Source organism: Brachionichthys hirsutus, chromosome 22 (genome assembly GCF_040956055.1).
Source record: "Brachionichthys hirsutus isolate HB-005 chromosome 22, CSIRO-AGI_Bhir_v1, whole genome shotgun sequence".
In the NCBI taxonomy this organism is placed as follows: Eukaryota; Metazoa; Chordata; class Actinopteri; order Lophiiformes; family Brachionichthyidae; genus Brachionichthys; species Brachionichthys hirsutus.
In genome coordinates, this window is record NC_090918.1 from 5410003 (window position 1) to 5430630 (window position 20628).

The 20628-nt window shown below is 51.4% G+C and overlaps 2 protein-coding genes across 2 annotated transcripts; both read right to left on the reverse strand.

The window, feature by feature from the left end:
• Window positions 1-2315: 2315 nt before the first annotated feature.
• On the reverse strand, window positions 2316-13495 carry LOC137911005 (ubiquitin carboxyl-terminal hydrolase 15-like). Its single transcript, XM_068755429.1, is given in 23 exon segments — window positions 2316-4189; window positions 4756-4844; window positions 4929-5032; window positions 5108-5257; window positions 5350-5465; window positions 5575-5645; window positions 5721-6002; window positions 6079-6197; window positions 6274-6357; window positions 6359-6457; window positions 6549-6643; window positions 6717-6800; window positions 6882-7106; window positions 7181-7339; window positions 7418-7591; window positions 7683-7830; window positions 9637-9726; window positions 10073-10134; window positions 10379-10524; window positions 10602-10728; window positions 12114-12244; window positions 12574-12701; window positions 13402-13495. Coding segments are annotated over 23 exon segments (3123 nt in total). The 5' UTR covers window positions 13491-13495; the 3' UTR covers window positions 2316-3838.
• An 820-nt stretch (window positions 13496-14315) lies between these two features.
• Window positions 14316-19298, reverse strand: LOC137911118 (sodium- and chloride-dependent GABA transporter 2-like). Its single transcript, XM_068755536.1, has 15 exons — window positions 19292-19298; window positions 17696-17887; window positions 17271-17405; window positions 17064-17204; window positions 16899-16986; window positions 16686-16818; window positions 16487-16621; window positions 16314-16417; window positions 15983-16107; window positions 15794-15906; window positions 15555-15692; window positions 15006-15108; window positions 14824-14924; window positions 14560-14730; window positions 14316-14462 (listed from the first exon to the last, which is right to left on the reverse strand). Exons 1-15 carry the CDS (start codon window positions 19296-19298, stop codon window positions 14316-14318), a joined length of 1833 nt encoding a protein of 610 aa, XP_068611637.1.
• Window positions 19299-20628: the final 1330 nt, after the last annotated feature.

Below are 20628 nucleotides of genomic sequence, written 5' to 3' on the forward strand. Positions count from 1 at the left end.
CACCCACCAGAGAGCAAATAATCATAATTCCTAAAAGGGTTTTGCATGAGCTAATTAGCATATTCATTCCTGGGTGCAGCAGTGATCTTGCCTGCATTTTCCTCCTGTACATTCCATAAAGTCATGTATTGTAACATGTCATTATTATTATTACCAGCTGATCTATTTGTTTATTTTTCTTGGAAATATTTTTGGAATTCATTGAATGTGTTGTTTTTTTTTTTCAGCCACCGTCTTTAAATCGTTGCAGCGCGTGTCCCGGCTCAACGGAGCGGGGCATCAGAATGTACCGGATGTTTATCCTCATCCCCGTCGTGAAGCCTTTTCTATTAGCGGAATGTCAGAATGAATAGATTTTATTTTTTCATCTAACTGTGCCACCCGCCTCGACTCAGGTTCAACGATCACCGTGTGGAAAACACGGGCGAGCTCATCGGTAGGATTTTCTAAGGTTTCCGAGATTCCTTTTTTTTGGGGGGGGGGGGGTGTTGAGACAGGACGATGCTAGGATGAGGTTCACTCTGGGAAAATGAAAAGATAGTCATTTCTTTCAGTAGCAGATGTCTGAAGCCCCCCATGTGGAACCTTTTTTACGTTACCGTCGCCTCGTGTTTATTCTCTGTAGAAGTAAAGCGTTGAGAAGTGAACAGTTTTTAACGTGCCCCCCTTGTAACTCTGACTTTTTGGGTGGAAAGTTTACCTTCAGTGTTCCTTTTCAGGAAAAGAAGAAATATAGTTAATAAATGTTTAATATCAATGTTAAACTGTATTATTGTGTTATTAAAAAAACGAAATAAATCAAGAAGGTTCTGGGTTTGAACCTTGACCTGTTCTCCCTCTTCCAAAGTATCCTCACCTGGACCCCCCCCCCAGCAGTAAATGCCCAGAAAATGAAGTTCAGCAAAAAAGCGACCGAAAGAACAAAATCGACGTTTTAAAATGACTTCATTGCAAATGCTAGTTTCTAAAACCAAAGATATTACATCTTTACGCGTTCATTTCACGGATTTAATTCGCTTTCCAAACAGCTGGCCTGCTTTGGCTCTCCTGTCGCAAATCGCCAGCGCCGACAAGGCAGTAGATTGCGCAGTCATCTCCAAAAGGGGCAACAGGATAGCCCGACAAACGGCACAAACTACTACCTCAACCAGCGCCCTGGCCCCCCTGCTGTGTCTCTGCTTGGAGCGTCTCCGTCCCGTCGCGCCAGTGCGTAAAAGCGCACAGAAGAGCTGCGCGCAAAAACGTGGCCGCAATAAAGCGAGACAAAAACCCCACCCCAAAGAAAAAGTCTCCTGGTTTGTTGCGCCCGCTGCTCTTCTGAGGTGACCCTCCGTGGGAATAATTAAAGCATCACCAAGATGGATGCGAGTCCACGCCGAGTCCTCCACGCAGCTGAGCCGCAGCAGCCTGTTTTATACTCTTTTGTCTCCGTGACTCCGACTCGATCCCAAACGCGCAGCTGTGCGCAAATCCACCGCAGATCCGTGCGCCGGTTAGTAGGGAGTGAGTAGACCCGGCGGAGCGGCGTGGATAAGAACTCGCGGGAAGGGTGTCGGCGCGACCGGAGAGGACGAGAAAATGCCGACGTCCCACTCTGAAGAGTTTTCCGAAGACGAAATCAGAGCGCGCCATCTGCTGGCGGCGATCAGGACCGCACGCGTTTCCGCATCCGCGTTTCATGTCGGTTTGTAACGATAAAATATGAAAATAAATAAGTGGAACCCTCAAAATGCGTTACATTTATTTATTCTTTAATGCTGAGTCCTTCCTTTATCCGTGTCTGATTATTAAATATAGTGTGGAATATCCTAATACGGAATAATACAACATTAGCATTTAAAGAGTTCCCTACTTTAAGAAATTAAACCTTGAATTATTCAGTGAAATATAAATTATGCATTAATTCGATAGATTAGATTAGATATTTAAATCCATTTAATCCCGTTTTCTCCCCCAGATCCACCGCTCTGCGCGCAGCCGGTCCTTCTCCTGTCTCCCATTGGACGGAAGGTCGAGCCCCCCGATTCGCGGAACCTCCCAACCCGGAGCCGGCCCGGTACCGGCCGGAACCCGCAGAGAACACCGTATAAAACGTTACCCGGTTCCCGGTTCTCCCACGGTTTTCCCTGTTCACACCAACCTTTTTGGAATCCACACTGAATCGCTTTCAAGACAGGAACAAGAAGTAACAAAAAAAAGGTGCTGCCGGGATTTCTAGATTGTTCTCAGGTGAGGAGACAGGTGCGCCGGATTCACTCACCTGGGCGGGGCCGGAAGCGGAAGTGACCAGCGGCTACAGAGGAGAGACCAGCATGGAGCTCTACACAACTTTATTGGAGATTGTGTAAATACACATGCACATTATCAAATGTAAACCCAAGTGCAGTCGAACCTGGAACCCCGTGACGTCATGCAAGGATGTCTGGATGGGTTTTTATTTAAAAGAAAAAAAAAAGGCCCAAAACAGGTTTTAAAATCACTCCTCCCTGATAGAAGCGCAGGCGAGACTAGCCACGCCCCCTAACCCACCCCACCTGACATTTCAGGTCTTGCCAAGGTTTTAAATATATCTGTTCATTATTAAATGCTTACATATAAATAAATAAACTTTATCAAATGTGCACTCACAGAGTGAACTCTTATGTACAAGTCTTGTATAAGTCTAGCGATCTCTCAGACGGACGGGGTGAGTCGTCCCCCCCCCCCAGCTCCGAGGCGCTAACAGGTGTGCTAATGCCGCTAACAATGCAAAGAACAGGTAGAAAAAGAACGGAACGCTCCACCATGGAGGAACGTTTCATCATGACTAACGCGGACGGAGGACGATCCTGCAGCAGTATTATGGGCGGACTCACCCCGTCGTTTCCTGTTTTTGTCCCCGCCCCCTCTGGAGCTGGGCCATGAATTCTAACATCTAACATCAAAGACCGTGAACTTTGTTACAATCGCGTTCGACCCGAGCCAGGAGGAGGAGCCACAAACATCTGGTCAGTGTCCGTTTAGTCGGCGTACATTCTGGCCCTCGGGTGGAGGCGCGGCGGTAGCGCAGCCAACGCCTCGGCCAACGCCACGGCCGTCGGAGCGTCACGGTGTCGACGGCGGCGGGAAAACTAAAAGGCGACTTGTCTGAGATTCAGAGTTAAGGCTGAGGTGACTCCAAACAAGAGACGGCCCCATCTGACGTCAGCGATAGTCTCACAGCGCCTCCTAGGGGAGAGGAGCAGAACTGCAGCGCAGCATTAAAGCTTTACGGCGCCACTTCTAGCGTTTCCCCCATTCCTGCTTCACTCGAGGACGGAAGGCGGGAGACGGCAGCTTCCTGATGTCCTGATGTAGGGGAACCTTCCGTGGAAGAAACGAACACGGACGCCGTCCCGTCGGCGATTGGGCAGGTCCCAAACGCGTCGGCGCGTCACGAGAACCCGACGTAATTCAGTGTTTAAAATATTTACACAGCCTAAAGGATAATAAAATGATTTTCCAACAGCGCGCTCATAAAACGAGGCGGTCCGAGGCGGGACACGAGCGCCGCCACGCCTCCGATCGATCCTCTGCGCCGGTCGGCGAGCGAAACCAACAAACGGGCGTGTCGACACTCGCACACTTTACACACACACACACACGGCGACCCACCACAGAGGAGGGCCCTGACTTCGTCGCGTACGCCGGCAGCCCCCCCCCGGCTTTAACAGCCGTCGCCCCTGGTGCGGCTCCGCCCATCGTGGGCCGAGTCCGAGCTGCTGGGCGGGACTAGTGGCGCCCGCCGCCGCGCAGCGTCAATATGGCTTCGGATGGAACGATCCCCGTCTCTCTCCGTTTATTCCCATCTTTACTCGGCTCAGTTGGTTTTCATGGTGACGTCTCGATTGGGTGTCGTCTGCTGCTCCTCCTCCTCCTCCTCCTCCTGTTCCCCTTCCTCCTCCTCCTCCTCGTTGCCATTCTTCCGGCATCTGTTCTCGTTCAGGTCCTCCTCGTCGCTCTGGCCGGAGGCCCCGGAGCTGCAAAGGGCACCCTGAGCAGAAGAGGCGGTCTTCCTGTCCTGTCTACTTTCCTCCTCCTCCTCCTCCTCCTCTTCTTCCTCCTCCTCCTCCTCATCCTCCTCATCTTCTTCCTCCCGGTCCAGAGCGAAGTAGCCGGTACCTTTCACAGTGTCCTGGCGCTGGTAGAACAACACGTAGCCCGCTTTGGACTGACAGAGAGACAAAGAGTCACCGCTGTGAGGCAACCAATGACACGACGAAGGGAACGCAGCTCGACCCTGATTGGTTCAACCAAACGATCCAGCCATCCATTGAGAAGACCTCAATCATCTCGTCTCCAGCTGCTCACCCCGCTCACGAGAGACGCGAGGCAGGGCACACCCTGGATGAGGCGCCAGCTCATCACAGGACCACACAAAAGACAAACAACTACAGTCCTTTGCAGACGTCTTATTTGTAGTTCTTTATAGCCCTCTGTAGTCCCTCCTCCCAACTCTAAAAACATGCAGCTTAGCTCTTGCCAAATTGTCCCTAGTTGTGTTTGTCTGTCTCTCATGTGGTCCCGCGACGTGTCCAGGGTGTGTCCCGCCTCTCGCCCGGCGTCCGCTGGGACAGGCAACACCCGTAAGGCAGTAAGAATACGAGATGGTCGAGGCCGTCTTGTCCACAAACAAATAGATGGGCGGAGCAACAATGACTAATCCGTTTGTCCAACATCAGCCTGATGCTTTTTATATTCTCGTTTCCATGACAACCCCAACCGGAGGACACTCACCACTATTTGATCTTCATTGGCTGGCGACGCGCTGCTGTCATCATAGTTGTACCACTTGCCGTCGTCTTTGTTCTTGGCGTAAGCGGTGTCTGAACGGGACACGAGGGCAGCGCCGGGTCAGACGCGGACATTTTAAAGGCGTCGACGCCGCGCTGACAGCGGCAGCTACTTACAGTGGCCGCCGCCCATCCCGCCGTAGTGGTTGGACACAGCGATGAGGTCGTAGAGGCACGGCCCCGCGTTGGGGTTGATCAGGAACTCGGACATGTCCAAGTCTCTGCGGGGAAAGAAGGCGTCAGCGACCAGAGCTTCAGGCCAACGCTAGGAGCTAAAGCTAGCGTGCGAGCCGTACCCGAGCGGGAAGTCGACCAGCGAGTCGAGCTTGTCCCGCATGTAGCGGCTGTAGGAGAAGCGCTTCAGGTGGACCACCAGCACCGGCGGCAGAGACCACAGGTCCAGCTTCTTGGTGGCCTGTTGGTGCTGCTTACAGTTGGGACAGTACCTGGGGGGGCGACAGGCACGGTTCACCGTCAGCGGGCGCCGCTGCCGCCGGGCATCGGGGCGGCCCGGCCGGCAGACGCTCGTTTCGCTCACCACGGGTCCTCGGCGCCCAGCTTCTCCTTGGTGGTGAACAGCTCGATGCAGTCCTTCAGCTTGAAGAAGGCCTTCTTCTGGGGTTTGTAGTCCATGCTCTCGTGCTTCTCAAAGTCCTGCACTCGGAACACGCAATCAGAACTTAGGAAAGAGTCGGTAACACGAGCAGGACTTCAGAACCGAACCGACCGGTCTGTGGACCGTCGCTAACGAGGTTAGCTTTACCTCGACCGCCGCGTCATCAAAGTGCTTCTTCTTCATCTCTGGTTCCCAGTCCAAGGAGAGGTACGACCGGTCTGTGGACAGGCGGACAGATAGATTATGGGTCACCTTGACCGTTAGGATGAGGTCCACCCTCTTTCCCGTCCTACCGCTGAGCCGGAGGTGTCCCTCGTCGAAGCGGATCTGCCTGCTGTCCTCTTTGACGAGGGAGAAGTCCGTCTTCCCCATGTTGTTAAACTGGAATGTAAAAAGTCTCTTCCTGCTGAGCCCGGCCGTCTGCTGGATCTTGGCGGCGTTCTGAGGACCGACGACGCCGTTCTCCAACTCGTTGTCCCCGCCCACAGAGTCCTCCGATTGGCTGTTGTCATTCTCGGAGGGCAGCTCCTGATCCTGACTGGACTCGTCGTCCTGTTCGTCCGTCTCCATCTCGCCTGAGGGAGGACGGGCGAAGCGCTTTAACGGAATGGCCTGGGACATCGACGGTACCGGATCGGTGGGCGGACTCACTCGGCGAGCCCTCCTCCGGCAGCCCGTTGGTGGCGTTCCCGTTAACAGAATGCTGCTTGGACGGTAGCGTCTCTTCACAATCCTCTTCGTCCTCCTCGACCGAAGACTTGACAAACCGGCTACGAGGACAAACAGGCGTCGGGTCAAAGCTCGACAGCACCGGGCCGGGCGCCGCTCCTCCGAACGTGGACTCACCAGAGACGAAGGAGCAGCATGTTGTAGAGTTTGTCCTCGCTGAGCGTCCTCGGGACGGCGATGAGGAAGGGCTGTCCGAAGAGCGGCGTGCTGGTTGTAGCCCGACTGCTTGTACTTCTCCCTCAGGTGCACCGGGATCACGACGTGGTCCGCGTCCTCCACCCGGTTCACCGCCAGCTCGAACCTGGAGAGGCAAACGCGGTCAGCGTCCGGCGGCCCGGGCCGGCGAGGGCCCGGCGAGGGCCCGGGCCGCCGGAACCGGACCGGACGCTTACACGTAGATGTCGTCTCGCTCCATGATGCTGCTGAGGTTCTCGTTGGTGGCGAAGATCCGGTGGAAGCGGTGGTTGTAGATATCGGTTACAATCATCTGAGGAGGACGCCGGTGAGTCAGGACAGTCCAAAGACAGCCGGGGGGGTCGGCCGTTAGGTCGCGTTCGTACCTTTTCTGCAGGAACCCCGGAGAGGTTGGAGAGCGAGGCACAGAGGTCGGAGATGTAGCCCACCTTCGGTACGGTCAGCTTGTACTGAAACACAAACAAGGAGGTCCAGGTTCTGCCCTCGGGTACCACCTAAGCGTCACGGAGGAATGCTTGGCCTTTTAGCACCTGCGTGGGTTTGGCTAGAGCGTCCAGTCTGACCAGGTACGCCTCCAGCGTGCGCTCCTTCTTCATGGGCAGGGGGAGAGTCAAGTAGCAGAAGGGATCAAAGGTCACGGAGACTTTGGCGCAAACGGGACACACCAGAGTGGACTTGAAAAGGCCGTGGAAGATGTCCACGATGATGGAGTCGTTCCTCTTGACGTGGCTCTCCCACGCCTCCTCCGCCACCACCTGCGAAGCGCAAACCCGACTCAAAGCGCCGACTCGACGGAACCGAGCCGGAAGGATCTCAGCCTTCGTCTCACTTTGTCAGGCCTGCCGTTGGCGTCCTTCAGCTGGATGTAGGGCTTCTTCCTGATGCGGTTCAAGTCCTCGTGGAGGCCGTCCAGGAGGAAGGCCAGCAGCTCGTGGGAGTCCTGCTGCTGGTAGCCCGAGAACTGCGGGGCGAACCGGCCCACCTGGGTCTGGAGGGCGGAAAACGCTCGATTAAAAAACGGCGGAATTTCCGCGGCTTGGCCAGCAACGCTTTTAGAAGTGGTCACCTTAAAAGGCCGCGGGGTGACGTAGCTGGATTTGCCCGCCCACAGCTGCTTGATGAGCTCGGAGTAGGCCCGGGCGATCTCGCCCTTCATCCCCAACGGGTTGTCCTCGTTCAGCTCCTCCGTGTACTTGTCCTTGAGGAAGTACTCCGTCAGCGGGAGGACATTACTCAAGCACTGAAGGAGGCGCGAAAGCAGGAGACGACGAGTCATCAGCAACGGACGCCAGACTGTGAGCGCCGCCCCCCCCCGAAGGCGTGCCGGTTACCTGCACAGCAGAGTTCATGAAGCAGGTGTTGCCCAAGTTGGAGAGTCCGCAGAGCCCCGAGCGCTCGCTCTGCCGGTTCTGGTCCGAGCAGTCGTAGCTGCTGCTGTAGGGGTGGTAGGACGGGAGGCTGTAGCTGGAGTTCTTCGCACTAGGAAACGACCAAACAGGAAGAGGTTACAAACGGCGCCGCACGCAGAGGAGCGGTCCGGTTTACGCAAACGGCGAGAGACATCACGCGGCACCCGCTACGACCTAGACCCTCGGGCTTCCAGACCTCCGGGAGCGCCGCGGGGCAGCGCCGGTCGCTCCGGGCTCCCACTGGTCGAGGGACGCGGCCGCGATGGCGGTGGAGGCGTTGGCTCGGTGGTGGTCCAGCTCCACCGCCTCGGGCCTCAGGCACCACCAGCAACACAGGAGCATGACATCTCCGCCCCGCCCCGGCCCGGCCCTCATGCCCGGGTGAAAGAGAACGAGCGGCAGCCTGGATGGAGGCGGGCTTCCAGCGAAGGCTCCGCCCACCGCTGCTCCGGTCGCAGCCCGAACCGAGTTTAGCCCCGAATCTGAGACGCACGCTCTCCTCCTCTCGCCTCTGACAGAACGACTCTCCTCCCCATCCTCCCTTAAAGATCAACAACCCGTCATCTTGTTCTCCTCTCTGCCTCAGATCCCTTCCCCCTGTCCGTCATCTTGTTCTCCTCTCTGCCTCAGATCCCTTCCCCCTGTCCCTGTCCCTGTCCCGTCCCGTCCCGTCCCGTCCCGCCCCGTCCTCTGGTCCTCTCCTCCCCCCTCCGGCCTGCCTGCTGCTTTCTGCTGCTCTACGGCTACCGGTAGATATTTATAGCAGCATCAGCAGCGAGGATGCTCGAGACTACTGCTACTAAAGCTAGAGGTGCGCTGGGAGAGAGAGAGAGAGGGATGCGGAGGGGGGGGGGGGGGGCGTGACAGAGGGAGCAGCTGATCCAGCTGAGGCTGCAGTTTTAACATTATCGCCACTTACCTGACGGTTAAGCACATATTGAGACGCGAGTTCACGCAGACACGCCCCCTAAATCCACACCGGGACCCCCCCACTCAAGCCAAACGCATCACCTGAGCATCGTCTGGGATAAGACACGCCGTCTCCAGGTGCGCTTTAAAAAGGGGGGGTTAGTTTCATCTCCAGGGCGAGGCGAGCGATGGAATACATTGTGAAGGTCACTTAAGACGTGTGCATCACAATCAGGGGACAACGTCTCCCGAGACTGACCCCCCCCACCCCCCCCCCCCCCCTAAATATCCAGATCCAGGAAGACGAGTGTTGTGAAAATAAGGAGTCCCCATTAATAATTCAGGGGGCGCGTCAGCTCTGGCACCAAAGCGAATCACGGACAGGAAAGCTGCAGGGAGCGGAGATCCAACCCCCCCCCCCCCCCCCACACACACACACACACACACCAGCATGCAGTGGATCAATCACAGATGGTGGAAGGAGGGGACACTAGATGCTAACAGCAGAGGGGGAAGCTCCACCCACGCGTTCAGTGCTCTCTAGCCCGCCGTTTACGAGCAGGAATATTCCACGAGGAATGGGCTAGGATTCCTCAGGAAGCAGGAGCAGGATCTGAACCAGGTCTGAACTGGAGACTCCTGGACCCTCACGTGGGACGGAACTAATGCTGATCAGGAACCCCGAGGCAGCGCCGGGCCGCCTGCGGAGAGCACTGGCGCCGAGATGTGGAGCTCCTCCCCCTCGCCGGCCTCAGCCCTAAAGCCGCCGCCAGAGACGGACGTGGTCGACGCCGGAATCGGGAAGATCGTCAGAAAGGAAGTTCCTCTTTCTTTTCCCCACGACGGCTTTTAAAGCGAAAATGTTTATGAAGGTTAAAATAAAGTCGGGCACGCCACGTCCCATCTCCGGCCGCCGGCGCACCCCCCCCCCCCCCCCCCCACACACCCCCACCTTTCCAAGCCTTACTTCCTGCTGTTGAAGCTGCTGTTATGATTGTTTGTGAGAGATGAAGGCGAGATCTTTGGCAAAGCAGAGAGATTGGAAGCGCCAGATGACCTTCAGAAGATAAAGAATACACCACGAGTTAGAGACAAAGAAGGGGCGGCTCCAATCAAACCAAACTGGGATGAATTAAAAATAAAGAACGGGATGCGTCGGCAAAAGAGGCAGACCCTGGGGGGGGGAGGGGGGGGGTAGAGGGGGTTTGTGACGATGACGAGGTGCTGCGGTGGCATCGGCGAGAACTTAAAAACAGGTTTAACTCTTCAGTTTTGTCTTTTCTCCGAACCGCGGGGGGGGGGCTGATTCAGAGGAGGTGCCGCATCACATCTTTTTAATGCCAACTCTCTTTTTCCTTCCGTCAGCAAAGCAACACGAGCTCGGCGATGCGCCGTTCACTCACTTGGGTGCCGTGGAACCCCGGGGCCACGAGCCGTCCTCGTTCTTCTGCTCGATAACCAGGACCTGCGGGGAGAGAGGAGGGGGGGGGGGGGGGGGCTCCGTGTGCTGTCAACTCTCTGAGCAGGCGTCTCGCTCCTGCAGCACATTTCCTTTTCTTCTACATAATCAGTTTTCTGGTTTGCTCGAAAGAAGCATTCTAGTTGAGCTCGGGAGTAACAAAGGTCCACAACGCAGGCCGTATTCGGACAGCCCCGCCGAAGGACCCCCCCCCCGGGGGTATTCGGGTGAAGGCAGAGAAGCCACCTACCTGTCCCTGGTAGAGGCCGGCGTCTTGAATGGTGCTGTCCGGCTTGTTGAGAGGCTCGAAGGTGTTGCTCATGTACCTGTTCCACAGCCTGGTCTCCTTCTGGTCGGGGATGCTGAACAGCTTCCGCATCTCCTTCTCGATCATGTCTGCAGTCAAAGGGCGGACGTCGTACGGCGTCGGCACGGAACGGAGGTCGGTCTCGTCCGGGTGGGATGAGGCTCACCTATCGTGTCAGCCTTACTGAACCTTTTGGGGATCACGTTGTCCATGTTGCTGTCCTCGCACAGCTTCAGCTCGGTGAGGTACACCTCCACCTTGCAGTGCTTCACAAACATACCCTGCTCCTCCACCTGGAAAGCGAGGCACGCAATTAATCAGAGAGGCGACATTTTACAGCTTTATAACGCGAAGGGCGAGACGATAGCGTGCAGGATAAGCTTTGGATGATCGACCGGGTTTCGTAGTTGGACGATGTTGGACGACGAAACCGACAGATACTCGCCAAAGTGCGCCGCAGTGAGAACAAATATAAATATATAAATTCATTTGGTGCTTCCGAGTCTCATGGAGGAAGACGTAACGCCGCTCGGCCCGGCGTCCTGACAGGAGTGGAGTCAGAGTGAAGCGCCCAAATTAGCAGCGCCTCGCGGAAACAGCTGAGGGGTCCCACCCTATTTATTTCACCTCGGAGGACTGCAGCATTCACGCACATGGCTAACGTTCCCCACACATAATCCCTCTCATTGCCCCCCCCCCCCCCCCCCCCCCACGGGCCCAAACTACCCCCACCAACGCAGCACCCGCATGTTCATAAACTCGGGGCAAAAGCTCAACTCATCGCCAAGCTGAGAGAATTTCACAAATCAAAACCGAGCCGAACCAAGCCCCCCCCACCCCCCACCACACACACACACACACACACACACTCCACTCAGAAGCTTCTCTCAGTGTGACCTCAGTCAACATTCTTCACTTTAAAAAAAACAAAACAAGGACAAGCAGGAACACTCCACCGCCGTCGGTAACCAGAACACAGCGACGGCCCTCCTTTCTGCCCCCCCCCCCCCACCCCCACAGATGAAACAAAGTGCTTAAAGAAAGCAAAAGATAATAATGAACCTCCTGCATGTTGTGTCTCGCAGATCGCTCCATGTAGCTTTTCAGTCATCCGGAGCGTCGCCTGAAAATAGAAACCACGCGGCCACCCGATACGTCTCACGACACACATGGCGAAATGGGAGGGTCAGCGGATGGGCGAGAGAGGCGAGAGAGAGAGAGAGAGGAAGGTCTTTCGGCAGCCATGATGCGATGACTCGGGGATCTGTTGCCGTGGGTTCTTTTAAGTTGTCGCCACCATAAATAAATATTACTCAGAGTAATCAACCATTTAGGCAGTCTTTCAATGGCGTGAGGAAGTACTCACTAACCCTAAAATAAATAGTGCAGTTCACGATAGAAATGAACGACAGACAACGATGATCATCGCCGTTCGATGGTCAGCTAAGGCCGTCCAATCAAACGCAAACATACGCAAATTAATCAGGATTATGATGATCAAGGTGTCTTTTCCGGGTCCATCACATCGACCAATCAGTACGTTTCAAATTCAAAGCAATACAACCCGTCCTTTAGACGGCTGCTAATAGCCGTAGCCTCGTCTGGAGCCGTGCTCTGCAGCCAAGAGATCCTTCATTTGTCGAACCAGTTCAGCCCGACCTCGCGACGGAGCCCTTACCTTACGCGCAATCGGTTCTTGACCCTCCGTCAATCCATACCAGCTAACAAGCTTATTCCAGCCCTCTGTTGGGACCAGGATGTAGTCCAGCTCGTCGATGAGGTGCTCTTTGATGGCCAGCACATCCGCATCTACAGGTAGGGAAGGGATGAGAGGCCAGGTGAGAAGCGGAGAGCAGCGGGACATTGTGGGACAACAGAGACCGCACACCGTCTCGCTCGCGTGCACAAAAGACACAAAGGAAAACATGCGCTGGGGAGTTCTCTGTGAACCCCCTAAAACGCCTGGGATGAGTCAACAAAGACATTTTTGTTCCCCTTTTTCCTTTTAGCTCTCTATTGTTACTTCCAGAAAGGTAACGTCACACCGACTGGGTGACCGCGGTTCTGCGTAGAAGCAACACATTATTTACAACATGTAACTTAAAGTTCTGAAACACGAGCCGCATCATCCGCCTTACCTCTGAGAAGGCCCGAGTTATCCACAGGTCCCGGGTAGACATTCTGGTCGGCCATCTGGTATTTATCCCAACTGTCAAATCCCACATATTTCTTCCACTGTTTGAACCAGTGACTATCCACCAGGTACCTGCACAGACAGCAAAAGGCGCTAATTTGGCTTCCATGCGCCAGTTTTAAGTCAAACTGCCGGAAACAAATCTATTCTATTTATTTTTACACGAGTACCAGCGGCGACAATAACTCTCCGGCCGGGGGAAGACTACTTTGTCTTCCGTTTCTCCATACAGAGCTAACTTTGGTCGGCTAGTACGGCACAGATTATTGGTTGTAACAGTTCGCGCTGCTGCCGCCGGCTTGAGCTCAGGTCGCCGCATGCCTGGCCAGCCGGCTCGGTGATTTTGACAGGTGCTTCTTTTCCGACTCCGCCCTGCCGAAGTCGAACTAACCGACAGGAAACCCCCATTGGAGCATCGGGTCGACTAGCCAATTAGCCTGCTAACTCGATTAGACAAAGGAAACGTAGGCTTTGCTGATATTATGCTAACACGCGAAACATAAGATTTTGATCCGAAGTAGCTCATTTAATTAACGGACCGACACAATTTAAATCAGACAGGCGAATAGTTTGACAGCTAGCGTTAGCTGTGTCAACGTTAGCATGCTAAGCGGCACACACGAAGCCGACGGGCTCCCGTATGCTAGCTCGGAGCTAACTGTCAACACGGCCCGTCGACTTGGCTTTCTTTTCCTTCGCGGAGTTGACAGCCTCGGCAGAGGAAGCTGCCGGCAACGCGGCGTCTGTGAAAAGGTTTCCGCTCAAGTCTCACCAGGTGTCTCCTTTTCTTAGTTGTGTTTTCAACAGTGCCGCGACCTCTCCTCTCTGGGTATCTAGATCAGCCGCTCCTCCTTCCGCCATCTTTGCTGAGGCGCCACCCGATGCATGCCGGGAAAACGCGGGGCGTCACTGGTGTACGTCGTGAGGGACGCTGCTGCTTCAGCCAATCAACAGCTCGCTGACGGAAAAGGCGGAGCGTGACCACCCAGTGGCAAAATTATTCGAGAAAACTGGTTTAAAACTGCTCGATCATTGTGGCTGCAAGGCCTCGCTAATGTATTAGAAACTGTACACCTTCAAAATACAAAATAAAAGAGACCGGGCATCAAACCACAACGTTTAATACAGGAACTACATCTTTAGTCTCGTTCATAAAGAAATCATTCATGTAGCGGCTCTAATTTAATTTAATTTATTAGTGTATTTTATTTCCTCTTAAACTTTCAGTTCTCACTTATTTTGAAACGGCTCAAACACCGAGATACATTTCTTCTCACTTTCTTATCTTAGATTACACAGTGTAATTTGTATGTCGTGAATTCAGGAGCAAATATCTTCCCGAAGGATAAATCCTATCATTTATCTAAACCAGGAAAAGTGAATTGAGGCATTTTTTGCACAGGACAGACTGGAAGTCATCCAGGAAGCCGCATTAAAAACTTTATGCACATTTGAGTTGTAAAGTTAAAGATTATGACACGCAATGTTACGATAATTATGCTGAACTCCATTGGCACTGCAAAACAAAAAATTATTCAAGACAACAGTATAGTTTGCATTTTTATTTAAATACAAACTTATTCATCACAAAATGCTTCAGCGCTGTCTTCCCCACAGGCCTCTTACCTCCTGCGTCCATTTCTGTTGTGCATTAAAGTAAATTACGACGTTGCACCTCGTTGCCGTTCAAAGTTCAGAGTCTTTCTCCGAGACGGGACAGTAGCCGCTTGTCGTCATGGCAACTGCCTCGGAGGCGAAGATGGCTACCAGCCTCTCTTGCTCCCTCCTGGTTTTGGGCAGCGTGTCGCACGGTTTGATGAGCAGGCGGATGCGCTGCAGAGAGGTAAAGCGGCGTCAGTGGAGTCCAGTTTGATATGGGACAAAGTTTAAGACAAGTACCAACACACAAAGGGGGGGGGGGGGCACTGACCTCTCTGAGCGTCCCATTGGCGGTGCTGATGTTGTGAATTATCCAAGACGGGATGCAGATCATGGAGATGATTCCGAGCATCCATCCGATGGCATAACCCCACCACGGGTACACGTAGGTGTTGTTGTACTTCAGAGGGGTGTATTTGATGAGGGAGAATGCAAAGATGCCCTGGGGGGGAGGGGGGGGGGTAAACACATGTAATAGTTGATAAGCGATTCATCTTCAGAGGTGGTGCCGTCACCTTTCCTCGTTTACACTCACAATGCACGAGGCTGGGGAGACGTACAGCCAGCAGTACTTGATGTAAGGGCCTGGACGGTAGCCGATCATGTCCTCGATGTTGTCGTAAAAGCGATCCACACCTGGACGAACACAGCAAAGACATTCCCCTCTTTACCTGTGGCTGAAACGCCGCAGGGATTTTCAGATAAGGCGTGTCTCACCGTAAACCCATGCAATGCAGATGGTCTCGAGAATGGCGGTGAAGAGGATACACGTCCCGCTGGCTGCATAGTAGTCAAACAGCTGGAAGACGTACATGCCGCCCTACAGATCAATAGGTAGAAAGTATTAGGCCATACTCTTGCAGGATGATTAGCCTGCTGGGGGTCATTGATTCGTTTTTACATCAAATAGAACATAAATACTGCCATTTTAATTTCAAATTTAACGACAAAAATGGGCAGAAAAAAATTCTCAAATTGGACAAAAGAGAAAACGCGTGGAAAGGTGTGCTAAAATCCCTTAACTCTACCTCCTTCATCATCCTCCTCCTTCCTCATCCTCCTCCTTTTTTCTGATTGCTGAACTTGTAAATAATAAAAACTCACCTATAAAATGATGACTTCCTGTGAAGAGGTCATTCCAAGTCAACTGGTTGAGACCATTTATTTCAGCAAACCGATGCAACCCCTCCCCGGCAAAATATTAGAGTATCTTTAACAACTTCTGCAGTAAAAAAGGAGTTAAGACATTGTCTCTGCGATCCATACCTCCATCAGCATGATGAGGCCGACGCAGAAGCTGATGAAGGAGATCGCCAACAGGAAGAGCTCCCTGCGGTGTTTCCGCCGGAACACGGTGGGGTACATGTCGACCACCGATGTGACGATGCCCTCAATGCCCACAAACTGCCGGAAGAGCACAGGAACGTCGAAGACGGTGAATGGACCCTTCCGGAAAAGCTTGTCGGCTCGATTTGAGAAAAGAACAAACGACAGAAACTCTCTACCTGGCTGTCGAGCCCCAGGAAAATGATGGTGAGGAAGAAGAGGATAGCCCACAGCGGCGCGAAAGGCATCATGCTCACGGCGCGAGGGTAAGCGATGAAGGCCAGGCCCGGACCTGCAGAGACGGCAGACCGGTTCAGAACAACGCGGGTCAGAACGGGGCGAAACCAGAATGCAGCTCGCCGCCTCACCGGATTCTGCCACCTCAGCGATGGGAACGTTCTGCTCGTAAGACATGAAACCCAGAATCCCAAAGATGACAAATCCTGCCACAAAGCTGGTGCCGCTGTTCAGACAGCACAGCAGGAAGCAGTCCCTGTAGGGGAAGAGCCATCATGGGGGTCACAGGGGTCAGGTAAAGTGTTGAACCAGAACAAGTTGTTGATTTATGTATGAAAACACAAACCAGTGATCAGAAGTTGTTATTCATCATCATCAGACCGAAAAAAATCATCTTTAATTCACATTTAAATAAATAAACCTCAGTCGGCTATACAACGAGTGGAAAAAGGTTCCACATACTTGTAGCAGTTGTTGTTGTATTTGTTGTAGCTTCCCAGGGCGGTGATTGATCCCACACAGAGGGCGAAGGAGTAGATGATCTGTGTGCAGGCATCCATCCACACCTGGAGTACAACACAGAGGAGTAATATAAGGAGTACTGCATTCTGTAGAGAAAGGAAACACTGCGGTACCTGAGGGTCAGCCAGTCGTCCCAGATCCGGGTACAGGTAGAACTGTATGCCGATCAGAGCACCTGGCAAGGTGAGTGCTCTGATCAGCATCACGATCAGCATCACGTAGGGGAAGGTCACAGTGAAGTAAACCACCTGCGCCAAAACACACCCACGTCAAACATCTAGAGGGGGGGGCACCTGATGCGAACGCTCCCACCTTCCCGGTGGACTTCGTCCCCTTCCAGATGCAGAAGTAGCAGAAGACCCACGCCAGCAGGAGGCACAGGGCCAGGTCCCAGTTCAGGGAGCCCATTTGATCGATGCCCGGGGAGATCCTCAGCGCTCTTCTTCTGCAGAGACAGAGAGGGAACAGCGACGGTGCTTCAATGTTTGCAGGGGAAAGACGCGTCACAAAAGAAGAAGAACTCACTCCCAGAACTCGATGACAGGAGACGTGGCGTTCGGGTGGTGTGTCTGGTTGAAGGAGGCGTTTCCCTGATGGAACTCCACGCAGTTTTCTGGGGATGAGAATCGGAAAAATCATGAAATAAATATCAGCTGAAGTTCAGGTTTGTTTCTGAAGTGCGTTGGTTACCAGTGTTCCAGGCGTTGCTGCAGGACGACCAGGGCAGGACCCATGAAAAGGAGAAGGACAGGAAGAAGATGGCCCAGGCCAGGACTATGATGTAGTAGCAGCCCTGCAGGGCGGCGATCACCTGCATCCCGTATCCGATGCCTGCAAACAGCACTTTAGTACCAGAACCAGCGGCGGCCTCTGCGTCGCCTCTGGTTCCACACCTACCTGCAAACAAGGGACTGATCTTCTTCCAGCTGGGGATGCATCCCATGCTGGTGTACTGGCCCAGCGCCACCTCCAGGAAGAATACCGGGATGCCGCAGGTAAACAGGAAGAGCAGGTAGGGGATGAGGAACGCACCTGAGGGACATGATACGCCTTTACCGGCCGGTCCCGTGTGCATAAACTTGTCATGTCATGTTTGTTTCCTGTTCGGGGTCAGTGGAGCTCAGTCCAAAGATCTACTGGAACACGCACGAGGATTGTCAGGACGCCGCTTGTGCAACCCGTCCCACTCCATTCACCCGTGGGTGACTTATTACATGTCATGTGTAAACTATCACACCTTCACATTACCAGACGGTTGAAGCAACCTTTAATGCAACACTAAAATGAAAGCTACGGAGAAAGGCCACCTCCCCATCACCCACCTCCCCCGTTCCTGTAGCAGAGGTAAGGGAAGCGCCACATGTTGCCCAGTCCGATGATGGTGCCGGCGACTGACAGGAGGAATTCCATCTTGTGGGCCCATTGGCCCCGCTCCTCAATCTTCACCTCCTCTCGGGGCAGCTCCTCCTTGCTTTGCCTCGCTCCTCTGGGGAGGCTTCCTCCAGCTGTGTCTCCTGCAGGAGGGAGGAGGAGCTGCAGTTATTTTATTAAAATATAATTATACACATTATATTTACTTTATTTTTCTTATCTCATATACAGAGTTGGGAAAGTAACTAAAGTAACTATTAACTTAAAGTAATTATATTACTTTTTACCAGAAAAAGTCGTGTAACTTGTTACTTTTTTATTTTGAATAATAATATTACTTTTAGTTTTTTTTCAAAAGTAATATATTACTTTTTCACTCCGACCGGATATGGAAACGATTCGTCCTCGTCTGTTTTTAAGGTTGGTGGCGTAAACTCGATCCATTCCGTTTGGTGTTGTTTTGCTGCCCGCTCGCACCTCGGAGGCAGGATTACAAAACTCGGGAGAAATTAAGTCTAAAAGACACAATTAGTGTACTTTATCCACAGAATATGGGTCTAATTTATACTGAAAAATATACTTATTCTGTATCAGGATTTGCTTTTACAATTTAGACATCTCACGTTTAATTTTAGAATACAAAATGTTGATTACTATTTATATTGGAGATGTATTTAAATTGCAGTAATTGTTTGTAGTATTGATACATTCAGAATGTTCTGATGCAGCTTCTGCACAACTTCTAAAAGTTAAAATAAATGTTTTTCTTGTTGTTCTTATTACACCAATGTGCGTATTGTTTGCATTGCAATGCACCAGCGCACGTTGCCTCATGGCCCAGCAGCACTTTGAGCTTTTTGTCTGCTTTAATAAACAACTGAAGTTGTTCACAAAGTGTGTTTCAACATCAGTTTGAGTCCAGGTGTGGTTTCATTGAGTGTATTTATGAATTCCTACAAAGTAAAAGTCTTCATGTTCATTTAATTCGAATAAGGATCCAGATCGACTCAGATGGACTCATCATGTCGTGTGTTCAGGAACCCGTTTGGAGTTAAACCAACAATGAGAAGTTACAATGTCGCCTGTAGAAAAGAGAAGAAACATCTGCTAATGTTGAACATGAAAAAGTGAGACTTTAGGGGAGAAAGGATGCAATTATTGAGGATGAGAAGAAAAAGTAACTTAAAGTAGTAAGTAACTAGTTACTTTTGGCAGGGAGTAATAAGTAAAGTAATGTAATTACTTTTTTCAGCAAGTAATTAGTAATAATTAATATATTACTGATCTTGAGTAACTTGCCCAACACTGCTCATATATTTATCAGGTAAGGTCTTTTTATTGTTTAATATGTGACATTTCTTTAATGGTAAATAAATTTTGCATGAAATGCACTTTATCTAAAATGTTCTCTATAATACAGTAAGACAAATGTATATACAGGTTACATTAATATTCATGAATTAATATAATGGATTGTCGGTGTAAAAATATATTCTTAAATGTAAATTTCATGAAACATAAATTTGAGGGTGAAATTCCCGGCTCACCTTTCATTGCTGTGTTCTGTCTCTCGCTCTCGTCTCAGATCCGAAGTCTCTGGAGATTTGTTTGCTGCTGCTCGGGTTTTTAGTATTTAACATCAGTGGGTGGTGGTGGTGGTGGTGGGTGGATTGTAATATTAAACTTCAGCCAGCCCCCAATTCCAAAGAAGTACATCAGAATGAATTCTACCCACTCACTTCTGCGAACTCATGTATGTATGATTAAGCCCCGCCCCCTTCCAAATGAGCTCAATGAGTAATGCAGGAAGCGTAAAGCTTAATTTGACATTAACAAGGCTTATCCAGGAACGGGACATTTTGGCGTCCTCAGGATGATTTTGGACACAAAGATCCCAAATATTTGATGTTTTTGCTTGATTTGATTCATTTTCTGTTTGTTTGTGTGAAAGTGCAACGAAGAAACATCACAATCAAGTCGTTTGACTAGGAATAGTTTATTAAAGGTGAGAAAACAAACAAACAAACAAAAGTATGTACTTCAAGGGTGGTACGAGTAGTTGGGTTAGCAGGAGCTAACGTAGCATTGCCAGTTTCTCCCTTGTTCCGGTCTCAAGCTCGGATAAATGCAGAGCGTTGCGTCAGGAAATGCATCCGGCGTAAAGATTCGGCAAATCATGACTGCTGGGGTGCATTAGCATTCATAGAGGAAATGCTAATACTCCTGGGGAGTCTGATTGCCTTGGTGGTTTCGGTCCCTTCTTTGTTTCTTTCTTTTCTGCTCCGGCAACAGCGTAAGTATCTAAACTCTCGACCAGTCTCTCTCTCAGAGCTGAAGAAGCCTCTTCGATGAGAGGCGAAACGTCTTCCGCCAAACTCGAACAAGTCCAGTTGATTCTTCTTTCTCGCTCTTCGTGACGCATCACTGATAGCATTTAAAACTTTATGCACGTTTGAGTCGTGCACCGTCCGCTGTGCTCTTTCACAGTCATTAATGGTCATGTAAAGTTAAAGCTACAACGTTATGATAATTAAGTTGAACTCCATAGGCACTGCAAAATGTAAAATTCATCAAGACAACGGTACAATTAGCATTTTTATTTAAAAACAAACGTATTTATACGTGAAACGACACGTTACTTCAGCAGCCACTGAAGCGCTACAGCATTAGAATTGTCACCGACATTACAACTCTTTATCAAACAGTCAATTCAAGCATCAAAAAATTTCTTTCAATTCTTGGAAATAGAATAAGGAATAATATCGGTGAGGATAATATTATAGTATGATATTGAGATTTAAACTGTGTCATTTGTACAAACCTCATCAATAGAAAATGAACAGAACATTCGTTTCTAAGCTTCTGTAGGACGACACAACTCTTG